Source organism: Callithrix jacchus, chromosome 19 (assembly GCF_049354715.1).
Source record: "Callithrix jacchus isolate 240 chromosome 19, calJac240_pri, whole genome shotgun sequence".
In the NCBI taxonomy this organism is placed as follows: domain Eukaryota; kingdom Metazoa; phylum Chordata; class Mammalia; order Primates; family Cebidae; genus Callithrix; species Callithrix jacchus.
Genome location: NC_133520.1, coordinates 11323047 through 11346657, shown reverse-complemented (window position 1 = coordinate 11346657; position 23611 = coordinate 11323047). Strand labels below are relative to the sequence as shown.

The window sequence follows — 23611 nt, the reverse complement described above, 5'->3', positions numbered from 1 at the left end:
TTTTTTTATGGAAGGTAAAAGAAAGTTTCTTTTTTAAAAAACCGTGTGATAAGGATTGAGAATGCTATTTTTCATTTTGCTGATTTTGAGTAGACTTATCTCAGATGCAGATGCTTGATATATTAATATGTAAACGTTTTAGTCACATTTGAAGATATGTTTACATTATGATAAAATTTTATTGGGAAAATGTTATTAGTGATAAAAAATCATATATGTAATACTGTCCTGTGGACTATTTGGCCTTCATCTTATTTTATCTCTTTGAAGCATAAAGCTACCATAAACCACCGTCATCTCCGATTTTATAACTTAACTCTCTGATACCACTTTCTCTTGGTTTCCTCTCTCCTTTTCCAATGGTTTCTTCTCCACATTCCTCGTGTACTCTATTTGACCTTAAATACGAGTGTAGCATTCCCTCCTCGATGTATTTACCTTTTCATTCTACATGCTATGGACGGTCACTTTCACTTCTGTGGCTTCTGCTAGCACTTGTGTGATTCACAACTCCAAGATTTCTTCCCCCGGAAGTCTCTCTTGGATGTTTTAACCATCTATTCCAATCCCTGCTACCATTGCCACTTGGACATCCCACAGACATCTCGAGCTAAGCGTGTTTAGATTGAATTACTTCCCCAAACCTCTTCTGCTTTCTGTGGTTAATTGAACCATTCTTCATTGAGGTAACCAAGCCAGAAACATGAGATTTTTATTCTAAAAATTCTTTTCTTTTTTCTGTTGATGACCGAGCCCTATCAATTCTTTCCCTAGCTCTCCTCATCAGTCTACTCTCCTTACTGCTGCCTTAATGATCTTTCTGAAATATAAATCTGATCACCATTATCTGTTTATTTACTTTCTTTTAAGTGTTCCATAATAAAAGACGACCTAGAGATCCTAGAAACATGTGAAATATAAACACTGGAATTATATTTTAGAATATATTCTTAGTGTAGGAATTAAGCAAACCCAAAATAAACACTTGATCATATTCTTTAACAGTTTTATTACTATAAAACATGAATCATTGGAAAAGAATGTTAACATATATCTTCATTATAATATTAGCATAGAATGGGAATTCATAGAACATATGTATACCTAAATACACTAAAATTTTATGATAAATAGGAAATTATGTAGTGGTAACCTATTACAAAAACAGCAAATTGATAAAGAATCATTTATTTTAAATCACTTTTTTATTAATGCTTTATAATTCATAATGCTTTACAGCTTTTTCCATTTCCTTTCCCTTTAAATCTATTATTTTCCCCTCATAGTTGACAATGAGTAGAATGGAGAAAGAAAATTACTCCAGTTTATTTCTCTCTCTCTTTCTCTCTCTCTGTTCCATTACCACTGTTTTGTAATAGTTTCTTATCCAACAATAAGCAGGATGGTATTCTTTGTGGCATTCATATAAAAATGATTTCTAAGATTAGCTATGAAAGAATTGATCAGTAAATAGTTTCTCAAAACTCATTAGATATTTTCTGAAACTGCATGTAGCATACTACTTTAAAATATGTTGACATCATCCTATAGTATGTTATTATGACTTCATGCTAGCCTCGAGATTAGTTTAGAGATGTCCCTTATCTGTGTTGAATGGATTGTATGCAAAAGCAGCAGCAATTATTTTTGCTTTAAAGTGAGGTTAACACATTTTAAAGGAGAGACAATGTGTGATGTTTGAGTAAACACAAAATGAATAAGATCATGAAACTTTTTTTATATGAAATGGGAACTTTAGCTACCTCAATTCTGAACTCTACCAAAAACATAAATTTAGTAAGTTGATCCTCCTCCTCCTCCACAGCTGAACCACTGTGAAGATGGGCAATGGAGAGAATGTGATGTGCCTTCATATCTATGCAGGAAAGCCCCCATGCTGTGTCTCAGAGTCACAATCTGTAAAGTCATTTTATTTCACAAAGACAAACAGAGACCTTGTTAATGATATCTGCCCCTTACCAACCTTAAAGGAATGTTGTGAGGCTGAATTAATGCCTGAAAGTGTTTGGATCACCTGAAAACAATGTACTATTTAAATCCATTTTATTGTTTTTACTATTATTGTACTTAGCTCAATGTCATTCTCAATTATTTGACATCATACATATTATATAAAATTTTACTTCCTTTTAGAGTAGCTCTTCTAGATGATAAAAAGGAAAATACTCTTACAGCGAAATATGTGCATATTTTTAGAAAGAATACTATACAAAAATTATTTTCAACCAAGTTGATTCAAAAAAAACAGAATAAAAAATGATTTTCATGAATGATCTTTGAATGAGGTCTTATTGCTTTTTAAAATCATGCAAAGTAGGTAAATGAAATAATAGAGCAATTGGGCAATCCCTGTGTATGATCAAACTAAAGTCATGGTATTGTAATTTTATAACATCAACCATTATAATCTTTTTTATTGTTTTCATTCTCAAAATATCTCCTCTATAGAGAATAGATTTGCTAGCATTACCCTTAGAGAGCTCATTTATGTGGCCAGGAAAACGTTCTTCTCAAAAGTGCATTTCTGTCCTTTGCTGTTATTGGTCAAAGCCTACCAAAGAGAGCAAGAGTTTCTAGTGAATGATCCAGCCTTATTTCAGCACTACTCCTCTGTATCCCTGCTCTATTTAGTGAAAACTTGCTCATCGTTGAATTCCCAACTCCAATACCATCACCTCCATGAAACCTTGTGTGATCTCTCTAATCAGAGGTGACCTCTCTGAACTTAAGTACTCCATATGTATTTCTTTCACAGACTGATTTTCTACAGTCTGACAAATTATCAGCTATTTCGTTTCCAACCTACTTGAAGGCAAGTACTATGCTTTAAACATCTTTATTTCTCTAAACATCTAAAACATATTTGTGAATACCAGCCTGATTAAACAAATGAGTGTTAATCCTCTACATAATATTAACTCTTAAAACAGCTTAGATATTTTTAAGAGAAACTCTTCTATACTGCAACAAAAGATTTTGTAACTAAACTTTATCCTTTCTTTTTCTTTCTTTTTTTTTTTTTTTTAATGAGAGGACCTTTCTAAATGTTTCTAAAATGTTAAAAGTTTCAAGTCTGTGTTTCAGAGTAAGGTGTGAAACTCAGGCCATACCTTAGTGCTTGAGTTAATGACTATGTACTTACAGACTATTTCATTTTAAACATATTTTCCCTTTGTGAAGGGCTGCCCTAATGTAATTTGCAACACCTGTCAAACAGACCAGGCAATATAGGTAACCAGTAGCAAGATAAGATAGATAAAATAAGTGGGGTAAGTTGTTCAACGACTTAAATTTTGTTTCTAATGGGAATATTTTAGGTATTTTAATAACTTCCAAATAATCTATTCCAAGGTTTTATTACTTACAAAATATGTTGAGAATTCAAACACAGAATCCTAGCATATAATTACCTTATTTTCTGGTTAGTATTTTTACTTGTATTTTAGACTTAGTCTTGTGTTTTTTCTTTTATTTATTACCTATTTTGTTATATTAATGTGGACATATTCAGAGCAGATAATTGTTAGAGATGAAATATAAATACATTCAATACATTTAACTAAAATACTTTTATTTCAAATATACCACAGCAGAAACTAATGCCATTCGACTATTTTTTAAATTGTTTTGAGATGGGGCATTGCTTTATTGTTCAGGCTTATCTTGAACTCCTGGACACAAAATGAAGCTCCTGCCTCAGCCTCCTGAATAGCTGGTATTACAGGTATGCGACACCCCACCCATGACTATTTTTATTTTGAAGGCATCTTACAACAGAAGCACGTGCTGACTTTACTTGCCATGAAAACAGAATAAAGACGATAGAGTTGTTTAAATCCATGTCCTTGGAATTTTGTTTTTTCTTAAAGATGGTGCAGATGATGGCATTTTCTTTTTAGTTGAGAAAATTATGTAGTATTATTTATTAGCAGTTGCCTTTGCAGTTTTAGGAATTTGCGCTTTTAAAACAATCTGGATATAATTCTTTGTTTCTTTGTCAAAATTATTATTTTTATGGAATTATTGTGAAGTAAATTTCCTGTCTTCTTTGTAGTATTAGACTGCCTCAGTGCTCCACCTCCAGAATGTTTAATTAAGCCAGTCTGAGGTGGGATCTGAGAAAGAGCATTTTTAGTAATTCCAAGGTGAAGTTGATGCTGCTGGTCCAGGGACCACACTTCGAGAACCACTGTCTGAGGCAAAGAGCTGGAATTCTGGTTCTGCCTTCACTCCCCAACGGAGGCTTTTCTCAATGTGGTTTCTTCTGTCTCCTAATTAAACCATCAGGAGTGGTGAAATGTACTAGTCAACTGAGACATAAAGAGGATGCTGGCACCAAGTTTATACTAGGTATTATGCCAAGTGTTTTGGGAAGGACACATCATTGAATAAAGATTATTCTTGGCCTTCAGGACCTGATTTAGTCAGTTTGGGCTGCTGCAGCAGAATTCCAGACTGACTAAACAAGAGAAATTTGTTTCTCACAGTACTGGAGACTGGAAAATCAAAGACAGGTGCCAACATATCCATCTGGTAAGGGCCCTCTTCTTTGTTTGCAGACAGTCACCGGCTCCTTGTGTCCTCACAGAGGAAGAGAGAGCATCTTCCTCACAGAGGAAGAGAAGTCTGTTATTAATCCCATGGGGCCTCCCTTTCAACTGGGGCTCCAACTCCATAATTTAATTACCTCCCAAAAGCCCCACCTCCAAATGTCATCACATTTAGGATTTAGGCTTCAACACGTGAATCTGGGGGACTCAAATGATCAGCCTGTAGCAGGGCCTTAGCATTCAGGACGGGGAGTCAGCAAGTGAAGCATGCATACCTGCCACTTTAATGAAAGAGAAATAAAGGATTCATAATGAGTGAGATTCTTACTGTGGGAACAACTAGAGATGAATTATTGTTGAGGAGATCTATGAAGCCTTCTTAGAGAAAAGGATGGAGATTTTTGTTGTTGTTATTCTGGATTTACAAAGAAGAGAATGTAAAAATTATAAAGATTCTGTTTTTAGTATTATATTTTGAAATGAACAAGAAAAGCAAAAAGAATAGCTGAATATAAAGCTCCCTTCTGAATGGCATATGTGCCCATCTTCTTAATAGTTTTTATTATGGTAAATAAAGCATTTGATGAGTATACTGAGCAAATATTGAACTATGTATAATTGAGTCATTTATATAATATGTTACATATTATACGTATTATGTATTAATATATTATTAGGATTATGAGTTTGGATTTTTTATCTTATATCACTTGTGGAAATAATACAAGTTTAAGTACAGTGTTCTTTTTTTCTCAAAAATATTTTATGGAAATATATTATTTTTCTTTTTTGGTACAGATATTAGACAAAATCAAGAAACAGTTTAAAAGGAAAAAAGGTAACAAGGAAAAGAAAATATGCAATGCAAGAAAACATAATTTACTACATGATAGGAAGTAACCATTACCTTTCATTTGGGTTCAGGATCGAGCAGGATTATATATCTGTTTCTGCAGTCACTTCTCTCTAGTTCCTATCATCATTCATATACTAAACCTAAATACTCATATGGAGACAGTCGTCTTTTAAAAATGTTTACTTACTCATTCAAATAGACATGGGTAACATAGACATAGTCTTTATTTTTACAGAGTTTGCAGTCTAGTCGGGAAGACATATGTTAAACAAACAAATATATCTATAAATGTATGATTGTAAATTTTATTAAGTCACATGGAAGAAAAACAAAATTATGGTGTTTATGAGTGAAAACTACAGTGAAGGGAGAATTTAGATTGCTGTAAAAAAATTCAAGGCAGAAAATACAATTTAAGTGAATATCTTGAGGTAGAAATAAATGGTTTGCTAGGAAATGAAATACAGCCATTGTGACTGAAGCATAGTGATCCGGGAGAGAGTGATATGAAGTGAGGAGAGAGAAGCAGGGGACCATGCTGAAAGTCTTTGTAGATTTGTATTGTTTATTAGTTGTATTGTGCAAAATAGCTTTTAAGCATCTTTTCAGCTTCAATCTCTTTTGATACATTAATGTTGTACATTGTACATTAGAATTATTTACTAACTCAAAAAATAGCAAATGGAAAATGTGTTTTTAAGGAAGATAGGACATTTGTGGTGGAAAATGCTAAGGTCTGTGTATTTCATGGCCACAACATAGCTACCTGGTTATAATCTTATGTTCTGGTGAAGAACGAGTAGTTACGGTTGATTGAAATCATTCCAAAACAGAGCAGACTTTTCCATTTGTGTGCTTTGGAAAACTAATGCATGTAATATAGTATTCAAAGTTACCTCCTCAGAAAAAAAGTCCTATTGATACTTAAATAAAACACTGGATTTAGGCAATATGAGTAAAGTATTGTGGTTAAAGGCAAAGGCTTTGGAGTCAAACCTAGATTCACATTCTAACTCCATCACTTTCTGGTTTTAGGAGTTTGGGTAGAAATTTAAGCTCTGTGAATATCTTTTCCTGACCTGTTAAATGAGTGTAATAATATCTGCCCCACAAGACTCTGAACGTTTTAAATGAGATGATATTTGTGTCTTAGCCAGGAACCTCTTGAAAGCAGAACGTAAATTGAGGATTAAAGTGCTGAGACTCTGGATGGCTCAATACCAGATGAGTGAGGGTTAGAAAAAGGGGGTCATGGAGGGAAGTGCCATAGATGGAAACAACTCTGAGACAGTGATTTGGTGCATGAGATTTATTGGGGAGCATTTTAGGGAGATTTATGGGGAGCATTGGGGAGCATTCCCCCTCCCTTTAAGGGAAGGGAGGAGGAAGGTTGAGGGGAAACTTGAATTGCATCAGGAGGTCTTAGCTCTGGGATTTGGATGGCCCTTTATATCGGTCCCAAACTGAGACAAAGGCTCTGGGCCTATGTACTCTGTCAATCTCCAGTCACTGATTGAATCCAAGCTAGGGGCGGGATAACAAAACCTGGGGCAGGGCAGCTGATTATCTCCAGTGAGATATAGTTATGAACAGTCAGCCACCAGCACTCCTGGCAGCTGGGCTTTGGGTTTGTTTCTGTAGGGAGGAATGAGACATGATGAACTCCTGCAGTTCTGGCCACTGCTTCACAGACAGCCACATAGTGATGTGACATAGCACAGCAGATATATATCTATATTTAGACGGAGTCTCACACTGTCTTCCAGGCTGGAGTGCAGTGGTGCGATCTTGGCTCACTGCAACATCTGCCTGCCAGGTTCAAGTGATTCTCCTAGCTTAGCCTCCTGAGTAGCTGGGATTACAGGTGCCCACGACCACGCTTGGGTAATTTTTTGTATTTTTGGTAGAGACGGGGTTTCACTATATGGGCCAGGCTGATCTTGAACTCGTGACCTCAAGTTATCTGCCCACCTCAGCTTCCCAAAGTGCTGGGATTATAGGCATGAGCCGCTGTACCCAGCCATGCTTATTGTCTTTAGCCACACAGGTTTTCTTCAGGTTCACAAGGAAAAATCACCCCTCAGAGCAGTAGGTGGAGGACAGAGAAAGGAGAAATTTAGTTGCATGGTTCTTTTCTGTCTCCTATTTTTCACTGATCTCAGTTTACCTCATGCCTGTTAGGAAGACATATTCCATACTCTACATTGTGGAATTCCATTCACAAAGTGCACTCTCAGTGGGAGAGAGAAAGGAGAAGGCCACCAAGGGAATTATAGAAAGCATATCCAGTTAAGTAGATAAAGCAAGTAGCCTAATACTTGGCTCAAGTAATTAATGCTCAAATAGCTAACACTTACATAGCGCCTTACTGTGTACCAGCCACTATTTTGAGTACTTTACATTGACTAACTTATCTCATCCTCACAATAATTTAACAGGAACGATACTAGTACTAATATATTTACATTTTACAAATGAGGATATTGTAGCTCAAAGGGTAAACAGCTAGTAAGCAGCACAGCAGAGCTGTGATAACAAGGTGTCATTTCAGAGTCTATGCTCTTGGCTGGGTGTAGTGGCTCATGCCTGTAATCCCAGCACTTTTGGAGGCAGAGGTGGGAGAATCACCTGAGGTCGGGAGTTTGAGACCAACCTGGCCGACATGGCGAAACACCGTCTCTACTAAAAATACAAAAGTTAGCTGGGTGTGATGACACGTGCCTATAACCCCAGCTACTTGGGAGGCTGAGGCAGGAGAATTGCTTGAACTCAGAAGGTGGAGGTTGCAGTGAGCCGAGATTGTGCCACTACACTCCTGCCTTGGTGACTGAACAAGACTCCATCTCGAACAAAACAAAACAAAACAAAACAAAACAAAACAAAACAAAACAAAACTGAGTCTATGCACTTAGCCATTCCACTATATTGCCTCTCAATGGCTATTATTATTGCTATCATTATTAGAATATGTAAATATTTTATTATCCCTGTAAATATCATTAGCAAAATACATTCAAATATGTAAAGCTTTGCAAAAGTTTCAGTAATTTTTATCTAGTAATTTTTAATCTTTATTTTAAAACTAATATCAGAAAATGTTTATAGATATGGTAATAAGGCAAAGTCTTGGAATTTAATCAAGGTTTTTTTTTTTTTGGAAGCAGTCTCACTGTATCTCGCTAGGCTGGAGTGTAGTGGCATGATCTTGGCTCACTGCAATCTGCCTCCTGGGTTCAAGTGATTCTTCTGCCTCAGCCTCCTGAGTAGTTGGGACTACAGGCAGGTGCCACCACACCCAGCCACTTTTTTGTATTTTTAGTAGGGACAAAGTTTCACCATGTTGGCCAGGATGGTCTTGATCTCTTGCCCTCATGATCCACCTGAATTGGCCTCCCAAAGTGTTGGGATTACAGGCGTGCGCCACCACGCCTGGCCTCAAGTTTCTTTATATGGTAGAAGACAGGATTATAAGGAAAAAGAAAATATGCATGGATAATTCAGTAAAAATATATTTGGCATAATACTTCTTGTACCAGGAAGATGGCAGCCTGGGCTGGAGTTAGAAAATCTGCAAACACAGAGATTCTCATTGCATTTCTGTCATTAACCTATTTGCTAATCACAGTAGGTCATTTAATCTCTTTACTTGTTTCCATATTTGTTAAATAGAGTAATTAGTAAAGCTATACCATATATATCATAGGATTCTTTTTGAGATTAGTAATGAGAAAAAACATCTGAAATATAAGAAAAGGAAAATAACCTATTTAAGTGTCTTAGAAGTACTGCACTTTAAAAATCTCCAGATAAAAATATAGGTAATTTTTATAATTTTGTCGGGAATCCTAGTTAGAATGATTTCCATCCTTTTATTTTTAATGAGATCATAATTTTTATTGCATCCTGCACACTGAGCAATATCTTCATCATACTGATATAACAAAAACATATTTCAAGAATAAATAATTTATTTAGTAATTCCTACTTCATCTTTTAACAAAGAATGTTTGACATAAATATTACTGTCTTGTTCAATATATCCACACATTCTCGAATATTGCAAGAAATCAATTTGGAACCTAAGAATTGATTTTTTTTCATTAATTGGATGAATTTATTAAATTAACTACTTTTGTATTTGAGATTACACCAGATTTGTGCTTTTAATGTTTCCTAAGTGTTTTCTTTATACACTGGAAAGTAACATTCTTTTCTATTATCTCACAGTTTTAGTTCACTTTGCCATGCCTGTGAACAAAACAGTATATGCTCTTAACCACTCCATTGTATACATTTCCATATTCTGAAGATGGACTCTATTTACTACTTCAAATAACTTACATTTTTGAGTTTATATCCAAGTTCTATGCACATCTTTGTACCTTACCCATTCGTATATGTTTTCAATTCTATTAGGCCTTTCTTCTTATAAAAGATTATTTTTCATATTTATTAAATTATTTATAGAGCACAAACTTCTTTATAGATGTATTTTTAATGTTTATGATTACTTAGAAAATGACTGTAGTTATATTTAAAGTAATATAAATTGGAGACATGTATTTCTGAGTATCTTTATAGTGGGAGTTCTCTGGTTAATTGTTATTTTGTTCATAATATCAATAGTAAAGATTAAAAGTAATAATGTATTCACTTTTCAGTGTAACATATGATTGTTATTTGTCCTAGCAAAAATTCTCATTTATTCATATGTAACTGCCTTGAAATTTGTACCTTAAGGACAAAGAAAGGTCACCAATCCCTCTAGCTCCTGGTTCTTTGTCAAAAATGGACACAGTTAATGAGGTTTGTTTGGTACAGAACAAATTCTCAGACACAGATAGAGATCCTTTCAATGGAAACAAATTTGTTTGGCTTTACCAGGTTACTTAGCGATTAATAATAGCCTTGAGATGCAGGTCAGAGAGGTCATTGTACCAGCTTGCCAACACAATCTAAATGTGCAGCTAGCCTGGTTCTGTGGGCACAGAAGCCCCCAAGAATACTATGCATAAAGTAAAACAGGCTATTTTCTGACTCCTTTTTTCATATTAATAAGCAATTTTCAAGAAAAGGGTGGCAAAATGGGGGCCATGCCACTCCAAGTAATTCATTTATTTTGCAATTTAATCTTATGTTGAAAAAGTTGCTCTGCTTTGGTAGCATAGCCTGGTGATTTTTAAGCGTCAGTGTGTTTCATAAGTAACCTGCATGAAGTTTGTATTAGTCCCGTTAACAGAAAATTGCAGCAGAAATATTTCTAGACATTGAAATAGAAAGGAGAATCTTTTTTATTTTTGAAAGTTTTTCCTTTACTTTCCTTAGATACCTTTGAGAAAAATGCTCAGATGATTTGTTTAAAACTTACAGAACTAGACACTAAGTTTTATATCTGCTTTTTAAAAAAAGTATAGTACAATTTCAAAATATTCTTTTAACACAAATTGTTAAATTTTTCCTTGAAAATGAAGGATTTATTTTTTCTATATTTGATAATATCATAATCAGCTTAGCAGGTGTTTCACACAGTATACTTAAAGCTTATTTTTTGTTTATATTTCTTAGATACATATAAATAAATGATGAAGAGTTTCATTATTTTAATAGAATTTATTATACTTTGAAAAGACTTGCACTTCCTCACCTCATTTAGTTTTTATTCAAATTATCTATACAATTGGGCAAAATGTCAACCTTTAAAATGCAGAATAATAGATATAATCTTACCGGGATTATTTGAACTGTCAACTGAAGTGAGCCTACAATAAAGTAAGCATTGTATAAAACCTGTCACATTTTAAAAATTAGGCCGTTAGTGTGCAAAATAAATTATTAGGGATTTGAAAATACAAATCCAAAATATAAAGGAAAACAGTAGTTCAAAGGCTTTCTTGGGATGTTTAAGTATGTCCGAAAAAGTTAACCTTCAAGCAAAAATCTCTGATAATTTAGTAAGACACTTGTATTGCATTTGATATAAGTATTTTCTCGGCTTTGAATTAATTATAAATAAACTCATCTGATCTCAGAAACGTAATCACAGAAAAAAATCACATAAATGCTTTCTAAATATTGCAAAGATTAATGTAGAAAATGCCGGTGAGATAGATGGATGACACCACTGATTTGGATGCATATGGATGATGGTTGCCCCTCGTAACTGCAGATTGTTTTGATGCAGGAAGGTACTGGAGGTGTTTGCAGAAATGAAAGAACGAGAAGAGAAGAAGGCTAACCTCGAAAGGGAAGAGGAGAAAAGAGATTACCAAGCTCGAAAGATGCATTACCTCCTCAGCACAAAGCAGGTTGGTCTACCTGTCCCTGACAGCTCCTGTAAGCCACTTGGGCCCCTCGCCTGACAGAGATAAACTAGCAGGCTGAATGGGACATGACTTGTTGAAAAGATATCACAAAGACACTACTTCGATTTCAATTTCGTGCTTCTGTGTAGGTGCGCGCAGGGACCATGACTCGTCTGTGACAGCGGCTTCATAGAGGCAGCTGCTGCGACGCTGGCAGAAAGGTCCAAGTCAGCAGTGTGATCTGCCACGGTGATAACACAACACGAAGGGCATAACCTCGCTTTCAAAACTCATTCTGAGTGGCTCTTTGTTGTGTTGTGAATTGATCAAGAACTAACAAGTTATTAGGCTGAGGTGGCTTTCATGTTTTCTCTTTTTATTGAGCTAATGTTGAGATTAAAACCATTTTTTGACCGTTTCTAAATTTTGATGGAAATTTGCAAGTAAAGCTTTTAACAAAATTGCTTCAGCAATTACGTCTCCTTATAGAAATGTAAGCATGGAATTTGGAACACTTAGACATTTATTTTACAATGCTTGCTAAAATATTTTACAATGCTTGCTGAGTTTTGTCCTGGTTACTAGGAAGGAATAATGGCATATGGAATAGTCTCAGAAAGAAATATGATTTAAGGAAAGCGTGAATTTGGGTTGAGGTGTGTTTTGTTACGAGGGATCTAGTCAGGAAACTGGCAATTTCTGGGTTTTATTTTTTCTCATAGACCTTCAAGTTCAGTGTCGTAGTTCTGGCCAGAGGCACATAGTCGAATTTCTCCAGGCAGGAGCAAGTCAAGTCCCAGTGGTGAAGGGTGAGCCCTAAAATTGAATGTCATCCTTAGAGGCATCCAAATTAAAAAAACATATTAAATCCTGGGCCGGCCATCTACATTTGGAACATAGATCTTCCGCATCTCTAGCCTCTACTTGGTAGTCTAAATACCAATACCAATACTTTTTTTTTTTGAGACGGAGTTTCGCTCTCGTTGCCCAGGCTGGAGTGCAATGGCGCGATCTCGGCTCACCGCAACCTCCGCCTCCTGGGTTCAGGCGATTCTCCTGCCTCAGCCTCCCGAGTAGCTGGGATTACAGGCACGCGCCACCATGCCCAGATAATTTTTTGTATTTTAGTAGAGACGGGGTTTCACCATGTTGACCAGGATGGTCTCAGTCTGTTGACCTCGTGATCCACCCGCCTCGGCCTCCCAAAGTGCTGGGATTACAGGCTTGAGCCGCTGTGCCCGGCCCCAATACGTTTTAATCATGGTGACTTTCTTCATATTTACTTGGATTTGTAGAGCTGAGTCATCTTCATTTAACAGGTAAGGAAACAAGCTTAGAGGTGTTAGTGGCTGAGTTAGAGACACAAAGCCAGTAGAAATAGATATGGCACTCAATCTGAGGCCTCTAGACTTCAAATACTCAGGCGATCATTTAAAGATACTTTTTAAAATGAAAACTCAAAATATTTTAACTTTTAATTGTAAAATCTATAATAGTAAAAATTTTAATTGTGTAATTGAAGTGCTACATTTTTATATAGAATTTCAAACCAAAAATTCCTTTTAGCAGAAATGTTTTAACTTTATTAGTAATTTCAACTTTCATTAAACCGAGTACTATTAATAGCCTTATTTCTTTAAATCTGATAATATTTTATTTTTTACAATACAGGTATTAATTTTAGTAACTCTGAACTGTCTTTATACTCTGAATCTTTCTTGATATGAGTTCTAGTTGTGCTCTGTATACTAAGTATTATAATGCAGAAAACAATTTTTAAAATAGTTAAATATTGTTTTTTTCACTTTGTTGAAGAGGGAGTGAGAAGGAGTCTCACTCTGTCGCCCAGAATGGAGTACAGTGGTGCGATCTTGGCTCAATGCAACCTACGCCTCCTGAGTTCAAGCAATTCTCCTGCCTTAGCCTGAGATTACAGGTGCCCGCCACCATGCTGGGCTAATTTTTGTATTTTAATAGAGACGGGGTTTCGTCATGTGGGTCATGCTAATCTCGAACTCCTGACCTCAAATTATTCCCCCTCCTTAGCCTCCCAAAGTGCTGAGACTGCAGGTATGAGCCACCGTGCCTGACCTAAAATAGTGAAATCAGATTTAACTGAACACTTGTTAATTCTGTTTTATTCAACGTTGTTGAGATACTGAGCATCTAGTGAGATGATTTAGAAAGTCCATGAAGACTGTTTTATTACTAATAAAAGTAATCTGATAGCAAATATCTATGGAGTGCTTTCCATGTGCCAAACAGTATTATAGAGACTTTCTATGTATTATTTTTTTCTAACTAATTTAATTTCATTTCAATTTCTTTTTTTTTTTTTTTTTGAGTGGGAGTTTCACTCTTGTTACCCAGGCTGGAGTGCAATGGCGCGATCTCGGCTCACCGCAACCTCCGCCTCCTGGGTTCAGGCAATTCTCCTGCCTCAGCCTCCTGAGTAGCTGGGATTACAGGCACGCGCCACCATGCCCAGCTAATTTTTTGTATCTTTAGTAGAGACGGGGTTTCGCCATGTTGACCAGGATGGTCTAGATCTCTTGACCTCGTGATCCACCCGCCTCGGCCTCCCAAAGTGCTGGGATTATAGGTGTGAGCCACCGCGCCCAGCCCATTTCAATTTTAAAGTTAAGCACCTGGTCCGACAAAGAATTTCACAAACCTGACCAAAACACTTGAATCATAGACCTTAATGGATTTTCAGATATTACCATTGTGTTTTAAGATGCTTGTGTTAACAAACACAAGCTGTCAATGCGTTTGTCTTCTTCTTTATATCACATAGGCTGCTGATAATATCAGTGTATGTAAACTTTAGCGATCCCTAGTCTCCAAAACTCCTTGGCATCCAATAAAATAATTATTTCTGAGGCACTATGGCACAGCTGAAAAACCCATGTCAGGAAATTACCATCAGTTTTCTGAGCCTCTCCTTCCCTCTGCATTTGTGGGATAATGAAACCCACCTTGGAAGAATGTTCTGAGGATTAAATGTGATGTATTTAAAATAGTGCCAGACCCTTAGAGGGCATTCAGTAATGGTAAGAATCATATTATTAGAACTTAACCTGCCAAAGATAAACTAAGGTTTTCTACTTTAATTTTCTTCTATTAGTGTTACCAATTGGAAGCATTCATTTTCTCCTTCTCTTTTTTGGCTTTCCTTTAGTTATTAATAAAAATCAGTTACAAATCTTTATGCTGGTTTCATCACCTCCATTTTACACTTGGCTTCACAGCCCTGAGGACATTACAGGTGAAATTATATTCTCAAATCGCTTCCCTCAGAGAGGAATATTGCAAAAATATCAGGGATTTTAATTTGGATCTAGCAGGTTGGTAAACTTCATCACAGTGATCTTAACATTTGATCACAGGTAACTAGAGATGAAAAGACAACCCTTTGAACCTATGGCAGCACCTCTGTTCCCAAGGCAAACTGTGCATATGTGGTGGTGAAATGGAAATCACATATTTCAGTCTAGTGTTGTTAGTAATTTTTACAGCATGTCTTGACTATTGGGGAGAAATTAAGCTGCAGATTTTGAAATATTCCTTACTTAGTTGTTTACATATTAATTTCATTAAGAGTCTTAATTTCAAATTGTATTTATGGACATGTAAGTACAAATAAAAGCCAATAAGAATTAATATTTATTTTACAAGATTTGTATCAATTTTAACTTCAATTTCTGCAGATATTTGAAAACTCTCCAAAAAATATTCAAGTTTGAATACTTTTGTGAACAGTATATCAGTATAGGAAAAGCTTTATTGATCTGCTTAAAAGGAATACATCTAATAGCATTTTTAGCAAAGAGAGGAACATTAGTTATATTTGTGATTTATATTGTTGATTGGTGATTATTTTAGGAATGATGTTAGTATAGTTTATAGAATAATAATTTTTACATTAAATTTTTGTTGTTCTAATAGCTTACTTTAAAAGACTAGAAATAAAACTAATTTTGACAGTGCTTCAAAAAAGATAATTTTGTAAGCCAAAATTGTATTTGTGAACTAAGATATACATGATATAAGATTACATGTTTTTTAATGTATTAGTAACACATTGAAGTAATACAGCCTAATACATTAGGATGATTATGGTGATAAATATACTTATATTCTGATTGCAAAGTTTTAGTCAGATTTAAGCCTATTTTTAGAAGAAATCCAAAGTATACTTTAATATAGTTCCAAAAGCTATTACTAATTTTAATGGTATTAATTATCTCATTTTTATTCAAGCAAATATATTAGCGCTAATAGAAATTACACGAGTAAATAACTAATATTGCAATGAGTGAATTAATAGACCCCTCAGGGTTTTATTAATTAAAAAGTTCAAGTCATATTAAAACACCTTTTGTATATGTTTATTTCAATCAAAAAGCTGAATATGGTAACTTATTTGCATAAATAATCAATCACCATTTACTAGTAGTAATAAGGTTAATTTGTTGCTACAAAGATAATAGGATTAGTCAATTATATTTCCCAGAAAATACTATTTGTTATGCACCCCGTCACCTGTAAAACAGGACTGGGTTTAACACTCTTATTAAATGAACGCATAAAAAAATCTTTGTCCCTGTAAAAGTTTTATGAAAGGAAGGCTAATTTTGGTTGATTTGGATAAGGTAAAATGCAAATGCTGCTTCCATTTGTAAATTTAATTTATCTTTCTGTAAAGATTGATTATTTAATAAAGTTATTTATTTTGATTCAGTAACCAGTCAAACTAAATCTAACATACAGGATATATTTCCTTTGAAGAAAATCTCATTTGCAGGTTTGTTTTATTCCAAATAAACTGACTTTTCATTCCCTTGCCCTTGTTCTTGGGTAATAAATTATGTTGTCTGCTCCACCTACTGGTGAATGCATGCAACGGCCTATTGTTGGATTCATGAAAAGATGCCTGTAAAACATTGCCAGAATTTTTTAGAATCTTCCTGGAGATTAGAAAAATTATAGATACAAATGTAAAATTCAAGATCTAAATTATAAAAGGTTAGTTTGGAAATATTGATTATTATATACAATTATACACAGTAATAGTTATTAGTGAAAATGTTACCCTGTTTTTTCATTTTAATGTGATAATTAAAAAGGTAAATAAATCCACAATATACACATAACTCAGTATAACTATGTATATTTTATTTTGGTGTGACATTTAAGAGTTTACACATACTAAAATTAAAACTCAAGTAGAAACGAGTTTAATGAAAGTTGTTACACGTTCATAATGGAAATAATTTTCATATCATAATTTATACAGTAGATTTTGGATGTTTTTCCTCACTCCCCCCTAAAGTAGTGAAAATACTACTGAAATGACTATTTTAAGTTATTTATTATCTTTAAAAACTCTATACTGTGATTAATATTGATAAAACTTTACTTTGAATTATATTTTTGAAGAAGCCAAAATGATTTCAGCTACTTTTTTCCTAAATCATATTTAATCATATTTATATAAAGACCGTCTTAATTTTTAAAATTAAACTTTACATAATCATAATTGGTAGTCTGTTGATATAAAAACAGTTTTATAAGATAAATCTTTTTTTAAAGATTAGTTTATTTTAATGTCCAGGATATAAATCTTATAAGGTGAAAAATATTTAAATTAAGAAAAATGTGGACCGGTGCAATGGCTCACGCCTGTAATCTTAGCACTTTGGGAGGCAGAGGCGGGAAGATCACTTGAGGTCAGGAATTCGATACCAGCCTGGCCAACATGGTGAAACCCCATATCTACTAAAAATACAAAACAATTAGTCAGGCGTGGTGGCAGGAGGCTGTAGTATCAGCTACTTGAGAGGATGAGGCAGTAGAATAGCTTGAACCTGGGAGGGTGAGATTTCAGTTAGCCGAGATCGCGCCGCTGCACTCCAGCCTGAGTAGCAGAACAAGAATCAATCTCAAATAAAAAAAGAAAAGAAAAGAAAATTTTAGTTTTTCCAAATCATTTATACCAAATGCTATAGGCTTGCCTAATGTGTGGGCATTGCCTTGCACATTGCATGAGTGGGTATGTTTATCTACGTGTCGTGTCTTTGTATATTTGGTATGTTTGGAAAGTATCTTTGCAGTGGTAGGGAAACTCAAGAGGAATATTAAGAAGTACCTGTAATGAGTTTCGGGAGCACATATTTGGACCTCTTAGACCTTATCTCAAAACCACTTTTCTGACTTAAAAAACTGATTTTGTTTCTTTCTAGTTTCTTAGTTGGACCTTTTTTCCCTCTTTTGTATTTCCATGATATACATGCAAAAGGCTGTATGCCTTGATACTTACGGCTGCCAATAGTACCTTTATCTCCACTATGCCGAATATTACACTTACGCTCTTGCGGTTTAGTGCAGCCTGATTTTGAGCAGTCACACGTTCCTTGTGAACTTTTTCAGGCTTTTCTTTTTTCTCTGTGTGTGTTTTTTTCTATTTTCCAAATCACACTTTACATTAGAAGATCCACAAGGCTAAACTATCCCCAGTTATCCAGTGTTTTGAAGTAGTTGACTCTTCATTTTTTACTAACATCTCTCAGTTCATCATTCCAGGTATCTTTCAAATCAGTCCCTTCATGTTTATTCCCTGAACCCTCAGTAATCATAATAGTCTCAAAAATGATTTTCTTTTTAAGTCTTTTGTCCTTTAACCTAGTATATTTACCACCATCAGATTCATCTTTCCAAAGGAGCATTTTTATTTCATTTATCTTTGCAGTTTGTAAGCCTCCAAAGACTCCCTGTTATCCATAGGATAAAATCCATATTTTTCAGCATAAGTGTTCAAAATTCTTTATAATCTGACTCCATTCTGATCCCTTTGCTTCTCAATATGAGCATACTGATAGAGTCTGACTTTATATCCTAGAGAAATTTATCATAAAGTTCTCTTTATATATATGTATATATATGAGGTAGGTGACTACTGGTTACTTGTCATATGGTAGAAATTCAGAAACCTCACCTTCTGTCTCTCACAAAAAGGGGAAATATGTTACAAGCATTTTAATAATACTTTGAGTTTTACTATTACTTTACCATTAAAGACGTATTTCTTTGTCTGTAGATAACTAATTTAGATTAATTTTAGAAGGAGGCCTATTAGCTTTCAAGTTGCTCTTACTGGTATATCTTAGTGAAAATTTATAGATTGTGAACAGCTTCTGATAAGAATGGGAGAGAAAAGTATGTTCAGAGACCTTAGGCGATACCTAGAGTATAAAGACCCAAATGGGCATAACATTGGTAAGAAATCTATCCAGGGATGCTGAAGGGTCTAATGCATTCATGGGATTTTTGGGGAGGACAGTAGGTATTTATGGCACTGAAAAGAACATTAAGAGGACATGCAGAAGAAATGTATCGGTTGTGTCATTTTGCTTAGGGTCACTGCTATTTAGTATCAATTATTAACACAGCATTCTCCAAAACCAATTCTTAATTCTTACATTCCCTGCCTTTATTCAGCAAACGTTTTTAGGAGCTGGAAAGATCTGGTAATAAGACAGAGTTATGGATATATGGTTTGGGAGGTAGATTCATATGTTTTACATGAAGGATCTTATATTTGCTTTTGCTGACTTCCCAGTAGCTTATATGAATGTTTTCCTGCAGAAAAATTTAACAGTGGGAACTCACACTGACAGAGGCGCCACTCAGTGGAATGTGCTAGAGCAGCATGTGATCTTTAGGATGATCTTTCCAGCCTTCTCTCTCTTTTTTTTTGAGACAGTGTTTCTCTCTCGTTACCCACGCTGGAGTGCAATGGCGCAATCTCGGCTCACCGCAACCTCCACCTCCTGGGTTCAGGCAATTCTCCTGCCTCAGCCTCCGGAGTAGCTGGGATTACAGGCACGCGCCACCATGTCCAGCTAATTTTTTGTATTTTTAGTAGAGACGGGGTTTCACCTTGTTGACCAGGATGGTCTCGATCTGTTGACCTCGTGATCAACCCGCCTCGGCCTCCCAAAGTGCTGGGATTACAGGCGTGAGCCACCACGCCCGGCCCAGAATATTCTATAAAGCAGCAAATTATCTTTCTAGTGTCTAAACTATTCGTTGGGACTCTTTTTTTCTTCCCTTTGGACACTTGGTAGGTTTATTCTTTCAAGATTACACAGGGGTCTGTCCTATGATCTGTGGATCCATAATTTAAGTGGCAGGTCTTCAAATGTGGACATTTGTTCTTAATCCCAACTGAACAACTAATATCACAAAGTCATCACATAATTTGTTACTATGGGCAGAAAGGCCAGGGACTGAACTAGCATGGAGAATGAATTGCCTATTCACTTTTACATTTTATTTCCTCCCTCTTTAACATTGTGGTTTTTATTATCCTGTAATATATGAAAGGGATGCCATTATTATCCATCGTCAATTCTCTCTGAAGAGACAGAGTGAAGTGATTCGAAAAGATCTTGTTGTGTTCTCAGATGAATCCTTTTCTGCTCTTCTCCCCTTGTCATCATTTAACTATCTCACATCTAAGAAAGAGGCAACGATTTCCAAAAGAGGCAAGAATAAAATAAAAATTAATCCAAAGAGAGCCACGTAGGTGGAAAAGTGCCTTAGCTCTCTCCCTTATATATTTTTTCCTTTGAAGTGTGCAACATTTTAAAATAAATTTTTTAGCAAAACACATTGTAAACCTCCCCCTTATGCGTGACTGGGGACAGATCCATGTGTTATGGGTCTGAAGGTTATGCAGTTTTGGGATGCACCTTTAAGGATAAAGTATGCAAGGTTTCAAATACAAGAATATAAGTTCATTGTTTATTTTTTCTGTAGAGACAGCCTCTCGCTCTGTCACTCAGGCTGGAGTGCAGTGGAGCAATCGTATCTTGACTTTGTGGGCTCAAGTGCTCTCCCACCTCAGCCTCTCAAGTAGCTGAGACTACAGGCAGTTGCCACGACATTAAATTTTTTTGTAGAAATAAGGTCTTGCCTTGTTGTCTAGTCTGCTCTCAAACTCCTGGCATCAAGTGATCCTCCCACTTCAACCTCCCAAAGTGCTGAGATTGCAGGCATGAGCCACCACACCTGGCAATATATTTTATAATGAGAAAGGAAATCATTTCAAGCACATTTCAAATTTTAACAGTCTGATAATACACAACTTAAAATCTAAAAATATAGCATAGGGCTTTAACTGTCTGACACAGCTCTATAGCATTTCTTTTCTATATTTTGATTTCATACTCTTTGCTTCTTTTTTGACAATAATATTGTTATACTTTCCCAAGTGAGAAGAGATGGATTATTTACCATTTCGTTCTGACAACATGGATCTAAGTTTTCATTACGGTGAAAGTGTTGTGTAATGCATTATGTTGGGTGTATTACTGAAAAGAGAGTCTTCCATTTTGTAAAGGAAATTATGAGAATTGGTGTCCCCATTTATGATTTATACATCTGAATGTTGGAATAATTTTTCACAGACTAGCTTTGGGCTGTGTACATTTTAAACCTCGTTCCACCCCCACTACCCACAGACTTCCATGGAGAGGCACGTTAGCCTGTTCCTATTGCAATGAATTCTCTGGCCCTGCTCCTTCATTCACGGTGCCTCCCATCTACACAGTGGGTGGTAGGAATATTCCTGGGAGATATTTCAATTTGGGATTGCTAACAAATATTAAGTACATGTGGAAGTGACAGAAAATCCACATAAATATATTTAACTAAACCTAGATTAAACATGCACCCACCTCATCTTTTTCTTTTTCTTTTTTTTTTTGAGTCTGAGTTTCGCTCTTGTTACCCAGGCTGGAGTGCAATGGCGCGATCTCGGCTCACCGCAACCTCTGCCTCCTGGGTTCAGGCAATTCTCCTGCCTCAGCCTCCTGAGTAGCTGGGATTACAGGCACGCGCCACCATGCCCAGCTACTTTTTCGTATTTTTAGTAGAGACGGGGTTTCACAATGTTGACCAGGATGGTCTCGATCTCTTGACCTCGTGATCCACTCGCCTCTGCCTCCCAAAGTGCTGGGATTACAGGCGTGAGCCACAGCGCCTGGCCCCACCTCATCTTTTACATAGCTTGATCCCAACGTGCCCATGGCCACTCTTGTACCTCCCAAACCACGGGGAAGTGTGACAGAGGATGTCGGAGTATAAAGAGACAGTGGCCTTAACTGATATCTGACTTTTGCAAATTTTACAAAAAGCATGGCCACTTGAGCACATTACCAGGGTCCTATCCTGTGCCTTGGAAGGGGCCTATGAAAGCGAGGGCTCCAAAGCTTAAGCTGCATGACTTTCACTGTTATTTCACCTCGGAGTGGACTCCATTCACGTACTATGTGAAAACCCCGCTGCTCTTGTTAACCTTGCTCAAATAAGTTTTAACGTGTGTTTTAATGTGCTGTACATAATCATGGGCACACCAGATTTCAAATCCAGCCTTCAGACATTTAAGTAAACCTTATCATTTTAGTCCTATCTTTAAAGCTGAGGCACCTAATTTTCTTTACTTCTTTGTCTTTTTTAAATTGAAAAAAATGTTTGGGCATCAAACTCAGGATCAGTTTATTTTCATTTAGTAGATTGAGTGACTTTTAAAATTAATGTATTACGTACAGAGTAGAGATCTTTTTAGGTATTAAAAAGTATCAATATATTTTGTACATGTATATATATTTATGCATTTGTGTGTATGCATGTTTATATGTACATACATGTTGTGTACATATGTATATGCATGTTATGTATGTATGTATATACACAGAAATACAAACATATGTAAAATTTAAAATACAATCTTGATTAACGATTCAAAAGCTGGAAAAGAATTAGGGTAAAGTACATAACAAATACAGTTCCCATTTTTTACCTCAATACAAAATGTTCCTCCACTAACCCCAGAACACCATATTCTAAATTTCATTGTAAGCAAACAATTTATACAAGGTAATTGAAAGTTAATTAGTATTTGCTTATTTCTGTTGGTTTTCTATAAAACTCCTATTGGCCCAGCGTGCCTGTAATACCCAGCACTTTGGGAGGCCGAGGCAAGCAGGTCACTTAAGACCAGGAGTTTAAGACCTGCCTAAGCAACATGGCAAAACACCATCTCCACAAAAAAAAAAAAAAATTATTAAGGCATGATGGTGTGTGGCTGTAGTCCCAGCCGCTTGGGAGGCTACGTGGAAGGCTTGCCTAAGCCCAGGAGGCTGAGGCTGCAGTGAGCCATAATCATGCCACTGCATTCCAGCCTGGGCAAGAAAGCAGGACCCTGTCTCAGAAAAACAAATAAACAAACAAACACAAAAAATCCTACAGTTATTATCAAGTTAATTACAATCAATTCTATCATGTTCTTTGGTTAGAAGAAACTAAGCTTTTGGTGGTTTCTATTTCTATCAGTAATTGAATTTATAAGATAATGAAATCCAAATCTTAGCAGCATATGCAGTTAGGCCGTCTCTTTAACTAGATCTAACAAAAGCATTGGGGCTGTAGTCGTTTTGTAGATTTACATTTTTATTTCTATTATTATTATGGCGATTTTTCTATTTTGGGGACACTTCAGAAATATTTTAGGTTGAGCTCAGTCATGAGCTGGATACTATTATATACAACTGATAAATAATGAGTTTGTGAAGTTTGTCAGGTTACGATTTATCCCAGCTCTTCAGTGAGATTAGAAGAAAATTCATACCATACAGCCTGCTGATAATATCAATGTATGTAAACTTTGGTGATCCCTAGTCTCCAAAACTCCTTGACATCCAATAAAATAATTATTTTTGAGGCTATTTATAATTATTTTATATATGTATCCCAGTGTCTGATATTTAATCCGCGCTTCTGGACTGCAACACTTCAGAATATTTCTGTTGAATATC

The 23611-nt window shown here is 35.6% G+C and overlaps 1 protein-coding gene across 11 annotated transcripts in view; it reads left to right on the top strand.

Annotated features, from left to right (window-relative positions):
- The window catches only part of LOC144580351 (spermatogenesis-associated protein 17-like), a 150917-nt gene that overhangs the window by 8621 nt on the left and 118685 nt on the right, over positions 1-23611 (top strand). For all 11 annotated transcript variants that reach the window (XM_078356559.1, XM_078356556.1, XM_078356558.1 and 8 more), the window contains exon 2: positions 11609-11732. In XM_078356559.1, the coding sequence (XP_078212685.1) occupies positions 11609-11732 (124 nt within the window). The remainder of the gene's footprint in view (positions 1-11608; positions 11733-23611) is intronic.